We start from the raw sequence: 21262 nt of genomic DNA, 5'->3' as shown, positions 1-21262 counted from the left end.
AGATCGTGATCTGAACTGAAATCAAGAGTTGGTCGCTTAACCTATTGAGCCACTCAGGCACCCCTGTTGTTCTTGAATTGAATGTGTAGGTCACTTCTGACCTTTGGTTGTTTTGTTTTGTTTTAAGATTTTACTTATTTATTCATGAGAGGCACAGAGAGAGAGGCAGAGACACAGGCAGAGGGAGAAACAGGCTCCACGCAGGGAGCCTGACGTGGGACTCGATCCGGGTCTCCCAGATCATGCCCTGGGCTGAAGGCAGTGCTAAACCGCTGAGCGACCCGGGCTGCCCAATGTTTTGGGGTTTTAAAGAACGATTGTATTTATTTGAGAAAGAGCAAGTGAGAGAAAGAGAGAGAGAGAATGAACAGGAGGAAGAGCAGACTCAGAGGGAGAAGCAGACTCCTTACTGAGCAGAGAGCCCTACTTGGGGCTTGAGCCCAGGGGCCCTGAGATTGTGACCAGAACTGAAGGCAGATGCCCAACTGATTGAGCTACCCAGGTGCCCCTCTGACCTTTGGTTTTTTAAGACTCAGACAATCCAATTTTCTGTATGTTATATTGGTTTTTATTTATATTTATTTATTTATTTATTTATTTATTTATTTATTTATTTATTCATTCATTCATTCATTCATTTATTTATTTATTTATGATAGTCAGAGAGAGAGAGAGAGGCGAGACACAGGCAGAGGGAGAAGCAGGCTCCATGCAGGGAGCCCGATGCGGGACTCGATCCCAGGACTCCAGGATCAGGCCCTGGGCTGAAGGCAGGTGCTCAATCACTGAGCCACCCAGGGATCCCCTATGTTGGTTTTTATAAATAACCTCATTATTATTGATTTCATTTCCTAAGTTTCATTTTGTTCTCTTAACTCCAAAATATATAGAAAAATTTTAAAAAGATTTTAGTTATCTGAGAAGGGGGGAGAGAGAGAGAGAGAGCAAAGGGGGTGAGGAGCAAAGGGAGAAGGAGAAGGAGAAGCTGACTCCCCACTGGGCAGTGAGCCTGATGCAGGGCTCAATCCCAGGACCCTGAGATCACAACCTGACCACCTGAGCCAAAGGCAGATGCTTAACCAACTGAGCCACCCCAGAAGTATATTTTTAAATGCTCAACCGCTGAACCACCCAGGCGTCCCAAGAATTGTGTATTTATGGAAGAAAAAAATTAATCTCTAACATGTGAAGACTCATGGAGGTCCCTTTAGGAATCCATCTTGAAAAAGAAACATAATGAAAAAAATCTACCCAACTGACAAGGGTAATCAAAGTAAGAACAGAAAAATGTTTCAAACTCAATCAAATTGTATACATTAAGTATATATAGTTCTTTGTATGTCAATTACATTACAATATACCTGTTAAACCAAAAAGGGAATACAAGAATGGGAAAGTTGTGGAAAAAAGAATTCGGGGTGAGCAACAAATTAAACAAAGTGTAAATATTATCAATGAGGACAACCTAAAAAAAAAAAAAAAAGAAAACTTTCTTCATTTTTCATGGAAGATCAATGGGTAAAATTTCATACAGAAATAGAGGTGTGGGGCACCTGGGTCACTCAGTTGTTGAGCATCTCTTTGGCTCAGGTCACAATCCTGGAGTTCTGGGATCGAGTCTCTGCCTCTCTCTGTGTCTCTTATGAATAAATAAATAAAATCTTTAAAAAAAGAAATAGAGGGATCCCTGGGTGGTGCAGCGGTTTGGCGCCTGCCTTTGGCCCAGGGCACGATCCTGGAGACCCGGGATCGAATCCCACATCGGGCTCCCGGTGCATGGAGCCTGCTTCTCCCTCTGCCTGTGTCTCTGCCTCTCTCTCTGTGTGTGACTATCATGAATAAATAAATAAAATCTTTAAAAAAAAATAAAATAAAATAAAAAAATAAAAAAAGAAATAGAGGTATAAGCTTATTTTGCTAAAAGTAACTTTGAGATGGGGCACCTGGGTGGCTCAATGGGTTAAGCATTCAACTCTTGATTTCAGCTCAGGTCACTGAGATAGAAAGAGCCCTGCATCTGGCTCCATATTCAGTGGAGTCTACTTTTCTCCTTCTCCCTTTCCCTCTCCCTCTGCACCCGCCCCCACAGACATTCTCTCTCAAATAAAAAAATATATTCTTTAACAAACAAAAAGTAACTATAAGATGAACAGATAATGCCATTTCCAAATTCACATAAAGACTGACAAAAATTATTAAAAACAGGTTGTAAAATACAGTTCTATTTTACAAATCTTAAGGAAAAAAGATGTGCAAGACATTTTTGTAAATATGTGAAAAGGGATCCCTGGGTGGCTCAGCGGTTTGGCACCTGCCTTTGGCCCAGGGCGCAATCCTGGAGTCCCGGGATCGAGTCCCACGTCGGGCTCCCGGCTTGGAGCCTGCTTCTCCCTCCTCCTGTGTCTCTGCCTCTCTCTCTCTCTATGTCTATCATGAATAAATAAATAAATAAATAAATTAAAAAAAAGTAAATATGTGAAAAATATCTGAAAAGATTATACTATCGAGGCAATGGTGGCTACCACTGGAAAATGGGACTGAGAAACTGAGGAGGGGGTAATGTTTACATTTTGACATATAAATTTTGGTAATAGAATTGTGTTTAACGAATAGTGAACTTAAAATTGGGAAACTCATTCTGCCTCTGTTACTAGTCATGAAACTGGTAATTTTAATTTCTCCTATCCTCAATTTATCTGTAAAATAAAGATATTTGTCATATCCACATAAATGATTTTGTTATTATTCAATATTTATATGCCTCAGAGTAGTAAAACAAAGAAGGCAGGCAATATACATTTGCTGAGCTGAATCACACTTAGCAGTACTGCTCAAATTACCAGTTTCCAGTATGTCAATATTTATTTCATTTCTACAACCAAAATACCTCAAAGCTTTTTACAAGCTAACTGGTATCCAACCTATTAGAAACGCTAAACTGAAGCAAAGGCAAACTGAAGTGTCAAAATGTATCCTACTCATAAAAGGTAAACATTTGTTTCTTCCTTTCAGTAAATATATACTCATATTATTTTTAAAAATGGGAGAAAAAGTAAAAGCCATCATTTTATCTCCTTACTAAAAACTCTTAAGATTTTTCTATTCCTCAAATTTACATTTAGATGTAAGACCAATTTTCTTTCTTTAATAAGCACTCTTTAAGTCTATTCTTACCTAAAATTCCCTACAAATTTAGCTACCTGAAATTAGGTTCTCTCCTCAATTGATTGTTATTAAAACTAAAAGCTCTATTTTGGGCCATAAAATTTAAATATTAATCTTAGTTATGAGGGTAATAAGGATGACTTGCAGTCAGTGCACATAAGGCATCCAGAAGAAAAAGATATGGACTTAGAAACAAGAATAATTAAAAACCAGATATACCTTCAATAACAAAAAAGTTATTAATTACAATATTATTTATAGTTACAGAATAGTGGAAACTACCTAATTTTTCAAATATGGGAGAATGGTTGAAGAAACATGGTATGTACACAGTACACAGTTGTTAAAAAAGGGGGGGGGGAATCTCTATGAACTGATATGGAGTGAGTTCCAGGAGATTTTTCTAACGGAAAAAAAGCCAAGTGCAAAAGAGCACATATGGTATGCTACCTTTTACTTAAGAAAGGAGAAAAACAAGGGCAGCCCTGGTGGCCCAGTGGTTTAGCACCGCCTTCAGCCCAGGGTGTGATCCTGGAGACCCGGGGTCAAGTCCCACGTCGGGCTCCCTGCATGGAGCCTGTTTCTCCCTCTGTCTGTGTCTCTGCTTGTGTGTGTGTGTGTGTGTGTGTGTGTGTGTGTGTCTCATGAATAAATAAAATCTTAAAAAAAAAAAAGGCGAAACAAAACATACATGTATTTCTCTCACCTTATTTTTTTTCTTTTAGAAAGGGAGGGAAAGGGGAGAGGGGAGAGGCAGAGGAAGAGAATCTTAAACAGGTTCCATGCCTAGTGCAAGCCCAGCAATGTAGGTCTCTATCTCACAACCCTGAGATCAGAATCTGAGAGCCAAAATCAAGAGTTGGACGCTTAGCCAATGGAGCCACCAGGCACCTCTCTCTCTTAATCTTTATTAAATAATGAACGAAGTTGATTCTTATAGGAGGCAAGGAGGGAGTAACTTAATAGAAGGGATTCAGAAGAGAATACTTCTGAGTATAAACTTTTGTATAGATAATGCTCTACATATCCAAAATACTAAATAAGGATGGGAAAGCAGAGGAAATGCAAAACACACAAAACTGAACAAATGAACCCAAGTATATCTCGAATAATATAACCATAGGAAGAGAGAGAAAAATAAAACTAATCCAAATAACTTACAAACAAAGTATTTGATTATATATTTTCAGTCTAAGGCAGAGTGGATGGGAGGAGAACTACATACAAATTCTAAACTCTCTCTGGGAAAGTTTGTTTTTTCAAGTGGTAAGAGTGTAACAATTCTGAAACTATTTTGAAAGTATTCTAGGATTGAGCAAATGAGTCAATGTGTTGAAATTGCTGAGGGTCAGGTCTTACTACAGAAGAAAGATATAAATATTGTAGGGAGGAAAACAAAAAAGAACCTTATGGGACTACACTGGACTTAGAAGTATGGGGATAGCCTAATGATTTCTAAAATAAGTACGGGTATTGATAGGTATGTTATCAGTGGGTCTCAATTGGGAGAGATTTTGCTTCCCCACCTCAAAGGAGAGTTGGCAATGTCTGGAGACATTTTTTATTGTGGCACCTAGGGCATAGAGGCCCAGGTTGTTGCTAAACAATGGACAGTGTACAGGACAGATCCGACAGCAAAGAATTATTCAGCCCAAAATGTCAATAATGCCAAGACTAAGAAACCTTTAGTACATATGGTACCACAGTGTCTGTACATGTTTATACATGTTTCTTGGTTCATACATGTTTATACATATTTCTTGGTTCTGTCTACTTAAAGAGCCCAGAAGCAGATACCCCAGTAGCAGTAAGTACACTTAGTACCCATATCTTGATGTCAAATACCCTTTTCCACTAAAAAGAACCAGGGCTTACTGGATCAATGACTGATTCTAGGATTAAGGCAGGATGAGCACACAAGCTTGGAAGACAAAGAAAGGAGAAGAGAAGAGAAGAGAAGAGAAGAGAAGAGAAGAGAAGAGAAGAGAAGAGAAGAGAAGAGAAGAGAAGAGAAGAGAGAAGAAAAGAGAAGAAAAGAGAAGAAAAGAAAGAAAAGAAAAAAGAAAAGAAAAGAAAAGAAAAGAAAAGAAAGAAAGAAAGAAAGAAAGAAGAAAGAAAGAAAGAAAGAAAGAAAGAAAGAAAGAAAAGAAAGAAAAGAGGGAGGGAGGGAGAAAGAAAGAGAGAGAGAGAGAGAAAAAGAAAGAAAGAAAGAAAGAAAGAAAGAAAGAAAGAAAGAAAAAAGAAAGAAAGAAAGAAAGAAAGAAAGAAAGAAAGAAAGAAAGAAAGAAAGAAAAGAAAAGAAAAGAAAAGAAAAGAAAGAAATCACAAATAAGGGAATAAGAGCCAACTGAAGAAAATCCTATGGGACAGTCTGGGATAGTCAAATAACAAAACTATAAGAAAGGTAACGAATGATAAAAACTACTGAAAATATGACAACTTAGGAGTCTGTACCAATAATGAAAAAAACAAATAAAAAGAAAAAATTTAAAGTCCCTTGATTACAGCAAAGTCTGAGTGATGATTAGTAAATGTGGAATGGGTGGTTGTATGGGAAAATCATCACTTTGCAACCACTATTGTAAAGAATGATTGAGGCAAGAATTATCAATGGATATTAAATCTAGAAGGAGAATACTGATGGAAATAATGTTTTGCATGGGGGTGCCTGGGTGGCTCAGTCGGTTAAGCTGCTGACTCTTGATTTCGGCTTAGGCCATGATCTCAGGGTTATGAGATCAAGCTCCACATCAGGCTCTGTGGTCAGCAGGGAGGTCTGCTTGTGATTCTCTACTTCTACCCACATTCTCTACCCCACTCACTTGCTCTAAAATCTATCTTTAAAAAAATGTCTTGCATGGTATTAAAAGGTCTCCCCACTTATATTTGTTGAAAAAATAAAAGTAACTATACAGTGGAGAAACTAGGCATCTTATCTTGACTGAGGGATCAAAATGAGCATCACCACTGAAGGGCAGATAGACATAATGTATCTCCAGACATGATATCCTGAGAAGAATACAAATTACTTATATAGTATTCTGGCCAAGAATATATACTCTGAATCTAATCATGAAGAAACATTAGACAGATACAAAATGGTGAATGTGCTATTAAAAACAACCAACCAACCATTCCTCAAAAATATTGTCCTAGGGGGGATCCCTGGGTGGCGCAGTGGTTTAGCGCCTGCCTTTGGCCCAGGGTGCGATCCTGGAGACCCGGGATCGAGTCCCACATCGGGCTCCCAGTGCATGGAGCCTGCTTCTCCCTCTGCCTGTGTCTCTGCCTCTCTCTGTGTGTGTGTGACTATCATAAATAAATACATTTTTTAAAAAATTAAAAAAAAAAATTTCCTAGGGACACCTAAGTGGCACAGTTTGTTGAGCATCTGACTCATGATTTTGGCTCAGGTCATGATCTCAGGATCCTGAGACTGAGCCCCATATCGGGCTCTCCATGGAATCTTCTGGAGAATCTTTTACCTTTCTCTGCCTCTCCCACTTGTGTTCTAAAATAATAACTAAAGTTAAATATATATATATTATTGTCCTAAACAACACATAATGGCTGAAGAACTGTTCCAGATTAAGCAAGACTAAAGAGAAATATGGGTGCCTGCGTGGCTTAGTTGTTTAAGTGTCTGACTCATGTCATGATTGTGGGATCAAGCTCCGCATGGGGCTCCATGCTCAGTGGGGAGTCTGCTGCAGATTCTATCTCTATCTCCCTCTCCCTCTGCCCCTTCCTCAGCACACTCTCAAATAAATAAATCTTAAAAAAAAGAAAAAAAAGACTAAAGAGGAATGACAACTAAATATATTACCTAACCCTGTATTGGACAGTGTACTAGAAAGGACAGAAAAACAAAACAAAACAACCAAACTGTGCAATAAAGGGCATTGGGTTAATTGGCAAAATTGGAATATGGAAGTAGAATAAATAAAAGTATTGCGTCAATGTGAAATTTACTGAAATTGCTAGCTGTCCTGTGGTTTTACAGAAGAATATCCTTATTTTTAGGAACTGCACATCAAAGCATTTGGGGTAAAGATCTTTGGTGTATGCAACTTATCCTCAAACGGTTCAGGAAAAAACACTGCATGTACACATACATAGATACACACACACACACACACACACACACGCATAGTACTGAGTACAAATGATAAAGCAAATGGTATAAAATAGGTGAAATCGATAAAAATGTACATTAAATATTTTTGTACCATTCTTAAAACTAAAACTTACCCATAAATTTGAAATTATTTCCAAATAGTTTTGTAAAAAGCCACAGAAAAATTTTTAAAAATCTAGAACATGAAGCTAAATTATTCCTCTATATTCTTCACCTATAAAAACAGAATGCTATAAAATATGGAATACTATAAGATATTATAAAATATCAGTGGTCAAATCATTTTATGCCTCTCTCATTAATGCATTTGTATTAACTATTATGTTATCCACCTCATGAAGTTCAAATCTTCTAATAGCCCCTAAATGGTAAAAGATAAAAAATACAATAAGGCAAAGGAAAGGAATACGCAATAACAAAAAAGTTTTCATTTTTCTAATACACACATTCTAGACAAAAAAGTTTAGAGGAGCTCTGAATGATTTATCTTCCTACTGAACATAATATTTTTTATACAAGCTTAGAATAAAACTTATCCCAGCTAACTTACTTCTTTGTTCTGCTTTAAACTTCTTTACAACAAAGTCACAAGGGTAATAAATAACACTATTTCAAAGTAAGACCCAGTTTTAAAATCAGACTAAACTGCCCAAACCAGTATCTGTACACTTACAATTAAGAGTTTTAATTTAAGAATAGATCTCCCGAAGTTCTATTTTAATTTACTACTTTGTCTTTTATGAGAGATTTTTTTTTTTTTTAATACAAAACAGAGAAACTCACAGTTCATCTCGTTGTCTCTGGGACAGCACCATTTTGGCTGTAATATCAAGCTTCTTTGATATAGTGGTATGTCCCTCCTTTGGGAAATCCAAAAGCTTTGCAATCCCTGGATTTATAACTAAATATGCCACTAAGTGGCGTCCACACAGGGGAAGATGATTCTTTTACAAGTGAATCCAACCAGTAATCAGGAGATAGTCAACAAATAGGGTTCATTCCACCTAAGGAGAGAGAAAGAAAGAGAGAAGGTAATTTCCTTTACTTAAAATTTAAATTATTTCTAAATTACCATTTGCAATATACACTTTCAAAGATGAAATCCCTTAATGCTAATATGAATATTAGATGATATTTTCTGTTATAATCAATACCATAATATCAGTATGTATTTTAAACTACCATTAATAGTTTAGGGATCCAAAACAGCACTATTTTCAAATTTACCCATTCTCAACCATGTCACCTGCCAGGTAATACTGATATTAATTTTATTAAATTTCAAATATTAACATATAACTTCTCTAAATCATAACTCTCCCTCAAAGGCAAAAATTTGGGGCACCTGGCTAGCTCAGTCAGTGGTGCGTGCAACTCTTGATTTTAGGATTGTGGGTTTAAGGTCAATGGTGGGTGTAGAGATTACTTAAAAATAAAATCTTTTAAAAAACTGCAACTGAAGTAATCTTCAAGAGTGAATATAAGTCACTAATAATCTTAGAAGGGTTGATATTATTTATAATATAAATAAGCTATTCAGCAATCACATGCCATCTTAACCAAAGCATTTGATCAAGAAACAATTTCATATTATTTCAATTTATTTTGTGTTCTTTAGAAGCACCTGTTTTCTTTCTTTCTTTCTTTCTTTCTTTCTTTCTTTCTTTCTTTCTTTTTTTTTTTTTTTAAGATTTTATGTATTTATTCATGAGAGACAAAGAGAGAGAGGCAGAGACATAGGCAGAGGGGGAAGCAGGCTCCCTGATGCGGGACTCAATCCCTGGACCCCGGAATCACACCCTGAGCTGAAGATGGATGCTCAACCGCTGAGCCACCCAGGTGTCCCAAGAAGCACCTGTTTTCAAAATAAAAAACTGAATGGACTACCCAGAATTTGTGTGCTCACACAGTAATCCAAATCTCTAAGTCAGTTCTTGGATAATTATAACCCAGTATTTCAGAGCCCTTTCTTTATATTTGTAACACTGTAAAATCAATTTCTATATAACATCTAAGAAATATTGTGATCAGTTCAAAGTAAATGTAGGTAAAAGTTAAGAAAAATCAAGAATTATTTATTAGAGAATTATTCTTCAAATCTCCTATTTTACAAAAATAAGTTTAGTTTGTCTTACCACACTGTACAAAAATAGACAGCATTTCCACTGTATTTAGAAAATATATTTGAGATAGTCTTATTTCAAATGCAGACTACTGGTACATATAAAATTCTTTTGGCAGGCACACTTGAAAGGAACAGGAAATTGTCCTCTAAATAAAATTAACATTTAATGATGGGCCTGTGGGACCACCTATCAAGAGATACATCACGGACAGAAGAGACAAAGACCACTTGCATACCTTTTTCATGCTTATGACAGTCACACTATTCTATCCACAAGGGTTATTAGAGTGGTGAATAAACCAGTCAAGGAGTAAAAATGAGAACAACCCTGGTTTTAAATTTGAGCCCTGAGTCAAAAAGTGAGTGCTCAGAGGTTTCCAATGGTAGCTACTGATTTTGATTAGTATCTTTCTGTTTAACAATTCTAGCAAATATAATCAGGGATTAATTTTATGATCTTTAATGATTCTTCCAACCTAGAGACTAGCTGGCTCAAAATGACGCCTGAAAACCACATCTCTTTTTAAATCCAGAAAAATAGGACTAAATGCCAGTAATAAATAGTGGAATAAAAACCAAACACAGGGACGCCTGGGTGGCTCAGTGGTTGAATGTCTGCCTTCAGCTCAGATGGTGGTCTCAGGGTCCCTGGATCGGGTCCCACATCAGGCTCTCTGCAGGGAGCATGCTTCTCCCTCTGCCTATGTCTCTGCCTCTCTCAGTGTGTCTTTCATGAATAAATGAATCAACGAACGAAAGAATGAATGAATAAATCTTAAAAAGGGGGGGAACCAAACAAAATGGACAACCCAGAAAACCATCTCTCTCTGGTATTTTACAACTTTTAATTATTTTAAGCCTCACTTTTCTAAGTCTCTCTCTCTCTTTTTTTTTTTTTTTTAAGATTTTATTTATTTATTCATGAGAGACAGAGATACAGGCCGAGGGGCAGGGAGGCAAGTGTGGGACTCGATCTCCAGGATCACATCCTGAGCTAAAGGCAAATGCTCAACTGCACAGCTACCCATGAATCCCTCTGAGTCTTTTTTTTTTTTTTTTTAAAGATTTATTTATTTGAGAGAAAGAGCGCATGTGAATGCAGGGGGTGGGGAAGAAGAAAAGGGAGAATGTCTCAAGCAGACTCCAAGCTGAGTGCAGAGCCCAATATGGGACCCAATCTCACCACCCCAAGATCACAATCTGAGCCACAACAAACCCCTAACTTTTTTTTGTTTTAACCATCAATAAAGCCAATGCATCTAGGGACTCCTACACTGATAGAGGTCACATTAGGATAAAGATTATCTGATGGTGGTGACTATCTGAACTGTCTATAAGTTTCTATTATCTGAAACAATGGTAATCCACAGAGTCCAATTTAATTATGGAGAGACTATCTCTAGCCAAAAACTAAATCAACGTACAAGAATAACAGCAGTACTAGAATACTAGATGATCTAATAATAATAAAGTCAAGACATAAAGACATAAAGTACTGGATGCGTAGCTGCATATTGCACAATTAATTAATTCATCAAGCATTTACAAAACACTATGTACCAGGCCACCAGGATTAATAAAGGAAAATACTCGCTCTTTATACTCGAGAAGTTTACAGTCTACTGGAACAGTCAGTTAAAACTGTGCAGAGAGAGGCGCCTGGGTGGCTCAGTTAGCTAAGCATCAGATCATGACTTGATTTCAGTGTAGGTCATGATCTTAGGGTTGTAGGATCGAGCCCCACACTGGTCTCTGAGCTCAGTGCAGTCTGCTTGAGATTCTCTCTCTCTCTCTTCCCCTCCCCCTGCTCTCTCTCTTGCTCTCAAATAAATAAAATCTTGGGGGGGGGGGGAAACCAGTGCAAAAGCAGGACAAGTATTACCACAGAGGGGGTGATGACTCAGGATGAAGCTGAGGAGGTAAGCAGGCTACAGAGATCATAAAACAAGCTCAGGTCTTTACATTTATCTTAGGAGGAATGGGCAGCCATTAGAAAACATTTTTTCAGAAAAATTACTCTTACTTACATAGTGAAGAAAGGACCAGAAAGACTGACAGGAAGACACTAGACAGGAGGCTTATAGTAATGAAGGTGACAGATGACGGGGAATCACACTACTATAGCAGCAATTAATGAAGAGAATTAGATGGATTTAAATTATTTACCAGGTAAGTCTTACAGGATTGGTGACTAGATGTAGGCAGGAAGGTAAGAAAGGTCATGCAAGGAGTCAAGGATAACTTCAAGAGATTTCCGGTTTATTATTTTTATTTTTTTTAATATTTAATTTATTTATTCATGACAGAGAGAGAGAGGCAGAGACACAGGCAGAGAGAGAAGCAGGCTCCATGCAAGAAGCCCGACACGGGACTTGATCCCGGTACGCGAGGACCACGCCCTGGGCCGAAGGCAGGCACTAAACCGCTGAGCCATCCAGGGATCCCCAGATTTCTGGTTTAGAACTATGTTGAATAGGAAACTCCTATGTGTGAGGAGAGGAGGGAAGTATAATTCATTCCATTTTAGGTATGTTGATTCCAAGTTTCCTGTTAAGATTTTTAGTAGGAAACAGCACAAATAAATCAGCTCTGAAGAGAATGAACCTACAAAAAAAATTATTTTGCACTTATCAGTTTAGAGATAGTGTAATTGAAGTCATGACAATGGAAGACCCATGGAGAATACATAGACCTAGATGAGCAGAGGGCCTAGGTTATTAGAACCAGGCAGTACACCACACCATTAGAAAAAAAAAAAAAAGCCTACAACTGAGGCTAACAGTAAGCCACTTAAGAGGTAAAAGTAAAAACAAAGTAAAAAAAAAAAAAAAAAAAAAAAGGTAAAAGTAAAAAAACAGGGGAGACTACGTGACAGAAGCCAAGGGAGTATTTCAAAAAGAAGCGGCAATCGATAGTATCCACAATCACCCAATTACTAAGCAGCATAAGGTCTGAAATGGGTCTACTTCATTCAGTATAGAGCTTACTGATAACCTTGATGAGACTGGTTTTAGTAACAAGAAAAGGATATGGCTTAACATATAGAAACCATATTTAGATGGGCTGATAAGTGCAGGGAGAAGTAAAGATGGTACCGTAAATATATATCTTACATATATATCTTACGAACAGTTAGAAATGTTGAAAAGGAGTTCTTCCCAACCAAATGAGATGTTTAAATGCTATTGGTGGAGGAATAAAAAGATACAGGAGAAATGAAGAGAAGAATAAAAAATTTTAGTATCACCATTTTCTTCCCCTAATCAACCAAAGGCAAATAGACAACAAGGCATGATGTATCCCTTGACAGAGTAAAACTGCACCACCTATAAAATATTCTTGCCACAAAATCAAATCTGAATCTGTTTAAGTTTCTGGCTCCAACCATCCATTTGCAAGAAGCACAAAGGGCAGAGGAATATGTTAAAGACACCAAAGGGATATAACCAGCAATATCCAGACTGGGAAAAGCCTTATAAAATAAATGATCCAGCTTCTTCAAATAAACTCCAAGGAAAGGAAGAAAAAGCCAGAAAGGGAAACCTATAGGTCGAAAGAAAACAAGTTACATATCAACCAAATGAAATTTACAGACTTTATTTAGATATGGATTTTTTTTAATTGCTTGAAAAATAAACAACTGCAAAATAAATCAATGAAAAAATATTTGGGGAAAATGAACACTGGATGAAAGTCTGATGATATTTTTTTTTTAAGATTTTATTTATTCATTCATGAGAGACACACAGAGACAGAGACAGAGACAGAGAGAGAGAGAGAGAGAGAGAGAGAGAGAGAGGCAGAGGAGAGACAGACAGAGGAAGAAGCAGGCTCCATGCAGGGATCCCAGGTCTCCAGGACCAGGCCCTGGGCTGAAGGCAGCGCTAAACCCCGTTGAGCCACCCGGGCCGCCCAAGTCTGATGATATTAAAGAATAACTGACTTTTTCAAGAATCATAATGGTATTATGGTTATTTTTATTATTTATTTATTTATTTATTTATTTAGAGAACATGCACACACATGTGCCTACAGGATGTGGGGGGACAGAGGAAGAAGAATCCTAAGCAGGCTCCAGGCTCAGCCCAATGTGGGGTTCTATCTCATGACCCTGAAATCACAATCTGAGTCAAAAATCAAGAGTCAAACACTTAACCAACTGAGCCCTCAGGTGCCCCAACACTGCAGTTATTTTTAAGATTTTTAGAAATACACAATAAAAAAATTTATCAGTAAAAATGGTAATCTGGGATATGTACCAAAAAATTTGCACAGTAGGCACCTAGCTTGCTCACTCAGTGGACCAGTACAGCTCTTGATCTTAGGGTTGTGAGTTCAAGTCCCACATTGGGTGTGAAGTTTACTTAAAAATAAAATCTTGGGGATCCCTGGGTGGCTCAGCGGTTTGGCGCCTGCCTTTGGCCCGGGGCACGATCCTGGGGTCCCGGGATCGAGTCCCGCGTCGGACTCCCGGCATGGAGCCTGCTTCTCCCTTTGCCTGTGTCTCTCTGCCTCTATGTGTCTATCATGAATAAATAAATTTAAAAAAAATCTTAAAAAAAATAAAATCTTGGGGCTAAGAATCTAAGAATATAATGTACAATATTTCTCAGATTTACATTTTAGCTTAATATTTTAACATAAACTGCAAAATATCACATGACCACAGAAATGAATGGTTCTCAGAGCAAAAGATAGTTCAGAATATTTTGCAACGAACAATCTATTATTTATAACCAACAATACAAATAAACCAGGAAATATTTCACACCACCTAGTGAAGGAATCCTTAATCTTTTGGGGGGAGGGGGCGGCCACTGTATTCCTTTGAGAATGTAAGGAAAATCAAGATCTCTTTCCTCAAAGAAGCACTTACAAACAGAGTGTTACATGCACTTTTAGGCAGTTTACAAATTCTTCTGAAGTCAACATAATGAATGAGAAGACTTAACATTTTTGAGATGTATTTTGACAGCACTTCAATAATCCCTTCTAAGCTACTTATATATATTACAAATATATTTCAAAGAGTCTCATTTATTCATTTGCATGTCAATATTCAGACGTTCTTAGAGATCACTTCTGTGTTGCTCAAGCAATAGAAACAGAAGCTTCAATATGTTTCTTGAATAGAGAATTCTTAACCTTTCTATAATCAGGATAATATAAATAAATTTTTTTTTAAAGATTTTATTTATTTATTCATGAGAGACAGAGGGAGAGAGAGAGAGACAGAGACTCAATCCCGGGACTCTAGGATCATGCCCTGAGCTGAAAACAACTGCTTAACCGATGAGCCACCCAGATGTCCCAACATTTCTATATTCTAATATTATATTTGCTTTATCTGCTATATAAATGCAGCTCTCTTAAACAAAGTTTATTGCTGGAGAAAGTACCTCACCACAGAAAGAGAAAGGGGAAAAGTGAAAAAGAAAATAGCTTTTAAAAATCTTACAAAACTGGATGAGTGAATTATGAACTTAAATTCTTTGCATTTTCAGTTTCCATGTGTTAATATAGGTTTCACACTTACCAAAACAACCTTTATAACATATTTAATTAATAATTTATCTTGTAAAAAAATAAAATAATTTATCTTGTGGGGATCCCTGGGTGGCGCAGCGGTTTAGCGCCTGCCTTTGGCCCAGGGCACAATCCTGGAGACCCGGGATCGAATCCCACGTCGGGCTCCTGGTGCCTGGAGCCTGCTTCTCCCTCAGCCTGTGTCTCTGCCTCTCTCTCTCTCTCTCTCTCTCTCTCTCTGTGACTATCATAAATAAATAAAAATTTTAAAAAAAATAATAATTTATCTTGTACATCAGTCCCTGCCAACCATCAGTTTATGAAATAGGAAATATACAGAAAATAAAGGATGTGTGTAAGGGAAAAACATAAGCTGATTATACGTTAACAGCAAAATTAACATAAAAATGGAAATTATCAGGGCAGCCTGGATGGCTCAGCGGTTTAGCACTGCCTTCAGTCCAGGGAGTGACCCTGGAGACCGGAGACTGAGTCCCATGTCGGGCTCCCTGCATGGAGCCTGCTTCTCCCTCTGGGCCCCCCTTTCTCTCTCACTCTCTGTCTCTCACGAATAAATAAACAAAATCTTAAAAATAAATAAATAAAGAGGGTCAGCAGATTACCTACCTTGCTTGACCAGCACATATTACAACTCATAATCCTAATCCAAACAATATATTCTAGATACAGCAATGAGGCAAGGCAGAAACTACTGCCAATAAAGATTTACTGAGTACCTCTGCACGCTAGTTAATTTTTACAAGTTAAATAAAATCTATTGTTTCCCAATTAACTGCATGCTTCATGGTATTTTGCAAATCATTAGGTTTTTTAGCACAGTTATAAAAAACAGAATTTTTCTCAAAACCACTAATGAGATATATTTTATTAACATGCAGGACTATTCACATCACAGATATACCCCTCCCAGTGTTTCCAACTATTTTTACCATTTTTATCCTATTATCCTTACATAGATTTTATACACAATAATTCAATAAAGAAAAATAAAGCTAGCCTTTTTTTAAAAAATTTATTTATGTATTTATTTATTTGAAAGAGAGCAAGAGCATAAGCAGGGGGAGCTGGAGAGGGAGAAGCAGATTCCTCACTGACCAGGGAGCCTAATGACATGGAGCTTGTTCCAAGGACCCTGGGATCATGACCTGAGCCAAAAGCAGACATCCAACCAACTGAACCACACAGATGTCGGTAATCTTTTTCTTATCACAAGGTGGTAAAAAGATAAAAAATACTTGTTTATAATTTAATGAATTAAGATTTCAGTTTGACCTAGACAACTAAAAACTACTTTCTTAATTATGCTACCCTTACATGATGTTTCAAAAGCATCAGACCAAGGGGTGCCTGTGTGGCTCAGTTGGTTAAGCCTCTGACTTTGATTTTGACTCAGCTTATGATCTCAGGATTTTTAGATGGAGCCCTTAGTACTGGATGTGGAGTATGGAGCCTGCTTATGATTCTGCCCTTCCTGGCCTTCCCTGCTCACTCTCTCTTAAAACAAAACAAAACAAAACACAGATAACCAGCATCAAACAAAAAAAGAGACATAAAACTGCCTATTCATGTTACATGTCATAATGGTACTACTTATTAATCTGTTTTTAGATACTCAATATATAGTCAAGTTATAAGTTCTTCTCAACTATGAAATGGACTTAAATGTGAATTATAGTGAGGAGCAATCAGGATAATATAAATAAATTCCATAAGTAATACCATACATGTTATCTCTGCCCTGTTTTGAACTTTATTTATTTTTTGAACTTTACATATATTTTCAAAACCTACTTTAATAAACTGGAAACATGCCTTCTTATCAAGTTTCTTGTTAACTTAATTTTTGACACTTTTTTTCATGAAAATAATGAAGAGTGGGAATCCCTAGGTGGCTGGGCGGTTTGGCGCATGCCTTCGGCCCAGGGTGTGATCCTGGAGTGCCAGGATCGAGTCCCACATCAGGCTCCCTGCATGGAGCCTGCTTCTCCCTCTGCCTGTATCTCTGCCTCTCTCTCCCTCGCTCTCTGGCTCTCATGAATAAATAAATAAAATCTTAAAAAAAAATAATGAAGAACATGTATGATCTGGTTAGTGTCACATGACTGATATTCTGGAAATCTTAAGAAATGAAAACTGAAGCAATCATCTCCCAAAACATGGTCTTTCTCCCCAGAAAGGAAATATTTTTTTCACTTATGCCATCTTCTTTTCCCCTTGCTCTCTCTGAATTGTTTGCACCATTCAAATCATTCTGATCTATGTATAACTGTGTATTAGAACATACATATGTGGGGTGCCTGGGTGGCTCAGATTAAAGGTCTGCCTTCAGCTCAGGTCATGATCTCAGTGTCCAGGGATGGAGCCCCTGCATTAGGCCCCTGCTCAGCATGGAATCTGCTTCTCCTTCTCCCTCTCCCCCTTCCCTCATGCTCATGCCTCTCCTCGCTCAAATAAATAAAATCCTAAAAAAAAATTTAAAAAAGGACATACATATGTGTTTTGATTTGGAACATCTCTCATTTAAATAATTAGTGGTGGGTATTCTGGGTGTTCCTGCAAATTCTTTATCACTTTATCAAGGTGATGCTCCTAAACATGACATCAGATCTAATCCCCAGGTTATAGGTTTCTCTAAGCTCTCAATATTTGACTCTGAATATTATGCTATAAAAATATTTATTTCTTTAAGATTTTATTTATTCATGAGAGACACAGAGAGAGAGAGAGAGAGAGAGAGGCAGAGACACAGGCAGAGGGAGAAGCAGGCTCCATGCAGGGAGCCTGATGTGGGACTGGATCCTGGGATTCCAGGATCACACCCTGGGCTGAAGGCAGGCACTAAACCGCTGAGCCACCCAGGGATCCCTGTATAAAAATATTTAAAACTGCTATGTGTAATGCAGTCAAATAATGAAATAAATAATAAACTTACCTATACTAAGTCAATGCACTGAATATTCTGAAAAAATACCCCAGTATATATAGTTTAAATCTATGAGATTAGATAAAACAAAGTACCTCCTAAGAGTAATTTCATTTCCTTAATTCAATCTTTGATTTCCTCACTTGTCCATAAGTTTCTAGAGTTCTGAAATAATTTTCTAATAAAAATAAAGATTGCAAAATTAGCCAAACTATTAATTGTCCTTTGCAGTATCTTGTGCTCTGTGTGAACAATAAAGTATAAGAAAAGTTTTCTCCCATGCTCACAATTTAAAAATGTTAGATCATTGCAAGTTTTTAATCAAATACCTAGGCTTTAAAGTATGCTTGTTCTTACTCTGCTCCATCTCAGAGGCCCATGATTCATTGGGACCTGCTGTTGGCAGGCAGTAACAAAAACAAAAGGCCAGATTGATCCATCATTGAGAGACAGACTAAGCTCAGGCACAGTTTGCTGAAAAAGTAGAATTCTTCCAACAGCCACACCATTTCCTCACTTCTATTAGTTATAGCCAACAACCACATCTCATTTTACAAGATTTAAGTCACTGATCAAATAAATATCTGGGTACATATAAAAATAGTTTGCACTTTTCAATTAGCTTTGGGCCAAAGATTAAGAAGATATCACTTTTTCACAGAGAACTATTCCCACCAATCAAGTCTAGTAACTCTAATATCAAAGGCAAAAAGGCCAAGTGTTGTAAATAGACACTCCATAGCCAGGTTATAAATCTGAAGAAATAGAAAGTTTTTGGGCTTTGAAATCAAAAAGACATAGATTTAAGTAACACAGTATAAATCATATCCAGATGTCCATATTTTCTTTTAGAATCCACCTTTTTTGCCTTTGTGTTTTGCCTGTCACTAGAAGACTGGAATCATGTATGAGATGGTTTGTACTATACCTCCTGTGATGGTTAATTTTGTGTGTCAACTTGGCCAGGCCACAGTAGCCAGATATTTTGTCAAATGCTTGTTTAGATCTTGCTATGAAGGCATATTTTAGATGAGGTTAAAATTTAAATTAGTTGACAATGAATAAAGCAGATTACCCCCTACCCCCAATGTAGATGGGTTCATCCAAGCAACTGAAGGTTTTAAGTGAAAAGACATACACAACTCCCAAGGAAGAATTTTGACAGCAGACTGTCTTTGGACTCTAGCTGCAACTCAACTCTTCCCTGGATCTCTACAGGCAGGCTACCCTGTAAATTTTGGACTTGCCAACCTTCACAATCATGTGAATCAATTCCTTGAAATCTAACCCACCCACTCAAGTGAGAGAGAGAAAGAGAGACTATTACTTTTTTATTTTAAATACATACGTACATTATATTGTTTCTCTGGAAAACCCTAATATACCCCATATCTTCAGTTTAGTCATAATAATATAGCAACCTTTTTTATTATAGGCTTAGCTGTCAATAAACTCTACTGGAATAAATACTCTTCACCCCTCATAGTACTTAAACTCTACTCTCTGGATACCCTCCAGGTAAATCAATACCGTCAAGGGTTTTCAAATGTAAAAAGGTTGTTTCCCACCTACAAAAACAAGAAAGAAAGAAAAAAAAAAACAAGAAAGACACCCAGAACAAGGGCTACTGACATGCAAAACATAATTAAGAACTCATCCTACCCACTCTGTTTTTCATCACTCTCTCCACTAAGTTTTTGATACTCACTACCATTACAATTTATAAGCATCATCTCATTACTGCTGGTATTTCCTCTCTTTCCATTTTTTTTCTCGTTGTTTTTTCATTCTTGGCCTGTCTACCTCACCATCTCTTGGCTCTCCCTTTAATTAATCAGGATGAGGCTGCATGCATACTGATTTATGCATGCATCCTCACAATCCCATGGCACACCCATCAAACATGTTAGATATAACCTTCATCCCAGCAGGGTTTACTTGTTGATGGGTGCTCAAATACTATTTCTTCATTGATTAAAAAATGAGGGGCACCTGAGTGGTTCAGTGGTTGAGCATCTGCCTTTGGCTCAGGGCTTGATCCTAGGATCCTGGGATCCAGTCCAATCCTAATACTCCCTGCAGGGAACCTGCTTCTCCCTCTGCCCATGTCTCTGCCTCTCTCTGTACGTATCTCATGAATAAATAAAATCTTTAAAAAAAAAAAGTTTCCTCCTCTTCTTTGACTTAAGGCATGAAGCTATTTTGAACACCTGAAGGTTCCAAAGAAACTGAATTTCTGCCTTTAGATTTTACTGTATATCACTTTCTAGTGCTTTTTATCTCATATGAGATAAATTAGAGTATTCTCTGTGATATGACTGTGTATGCCTATCAACAGTGAAAAGGAATGTGAAAAAAGACAAACATTTCTTGTTTTAATATGATTTTAGAGATTGTGGGTCATTTTTTTCTTTACTTCGGTGCCAAAACATACTTAAATGAAAACAAAAGAAAAAAATCTACTTTTATTATTATTTTACAGGCATACAGCCTGACCAAATGGTTCTCAAATATAAACTATTCCTCCTAAAAATGTTGTTTCCTGTAAGTTGTGTTTTACTTTATCAAATCCATTATTTCCAGACTCTCTGGGATACCATGATGCCAAATAAATATCTTATAAAAATGAAGAATACTAAATTATACTACTTGCTAACTTTCAACTTGTATTCTATTATACTATTTACATCAAAAGAAAATGAATTCAACAAATTGATGCCACTGACCTCTACAAGTCTAAATCAATTTAGACAATGAGTCTTTAGGTTGAAAAACATCTATAGAAAACAGAATAAATGCCACATGTGTATTTTGTTTAACTGGATTTATTAAAATAGTTTAAAAAGGAAGTAACCAGGAGTGTATATTAGAACCACTTGAAGAACTTCCTGAAGATCATCATAATAAAGGGCCTTATCCTCAGAGATTCTGAAGAGTCATCAAATTTTTTAAAAGTCTCTAAGTGAGGGGATCCCTGGGTGGCACAGAGGTTTAGCGCCTGCCTTTGGCCCAGGGCGCGATCCTGGAGACCCGGGATTGAATCCCACGTCGGGCTCCCGGTGCATGGAGCCTGCTTCTCCCTCTGCCTGTGTCTCTGCCTCTCTCTCTCTCTGTGTGGGACTATCATAAAAATAAAAAATAAAAAGTCTCTAAGTGATTGTGACGCACATCCTCAATAGAGAACCATATCCTCAACAGCATAAACTATAACCAGTCCTAAAAGGTTACAAGCAAAATTATAAAGATTTCCTCATGAAATCATCAGTGTCAGAAAATGGTATCTGGGCTTCACGGGCAAAAATCAAATTACAAGGCCAAGGTACTCAGATTTCAATGATAATTCCAACTGCCACTCAGAATCAAA

At 37.3% G+C, this 21262-nt stretch overlaps 1 protein-coding gene across 3 annotated transcripts in view; it reads right to left on the bottom strand.

The window, feature by feature from the left end:
- Positions 1-21262, bottom strand: part of PAFAH1B1 (platelet activating factor acetylhydrolase 1b regulatory subunit 1) — an 82802-nt gene that overhangs the window by 39572 nt on the left and 21968 nt on the right. For 2 of the 3 annotated variants that reach the window (XM_035721455.2, XM_049114889.1), the window contains exon 2: positions 8087-8307. In XM_035721455.2, coding sequence (XP_035577348.1) covers positions 8087-8118 — 32 coding nt within the window. In that variant the 5' untranslated portion in view covers positions 8119-8307. Of the gene's footprint in view, positions 1-2315; positions 2428-8086; positions 8308-21262 lie in introns of all 3 variants that reach the window. The other variant, XM_049114888.1, reaches the window with a different exon arrangement.

Source organism: Canis lupus, chromosome 9 (assembly GCF_003254725.2).
Source record: "Canis lupus dingo isolate Sandy chromosome 9, ASM325472v2, whole genome shotgun sequence".
Lineage (NCBI taxonomy): Eukaryota > Metazoa > Chordata > Mammalia > Carnivora > Canidae > Canis > Canis lupus.
This window is presented reverse-complemented; position numbering and strand designations above follow the sequence as displayed.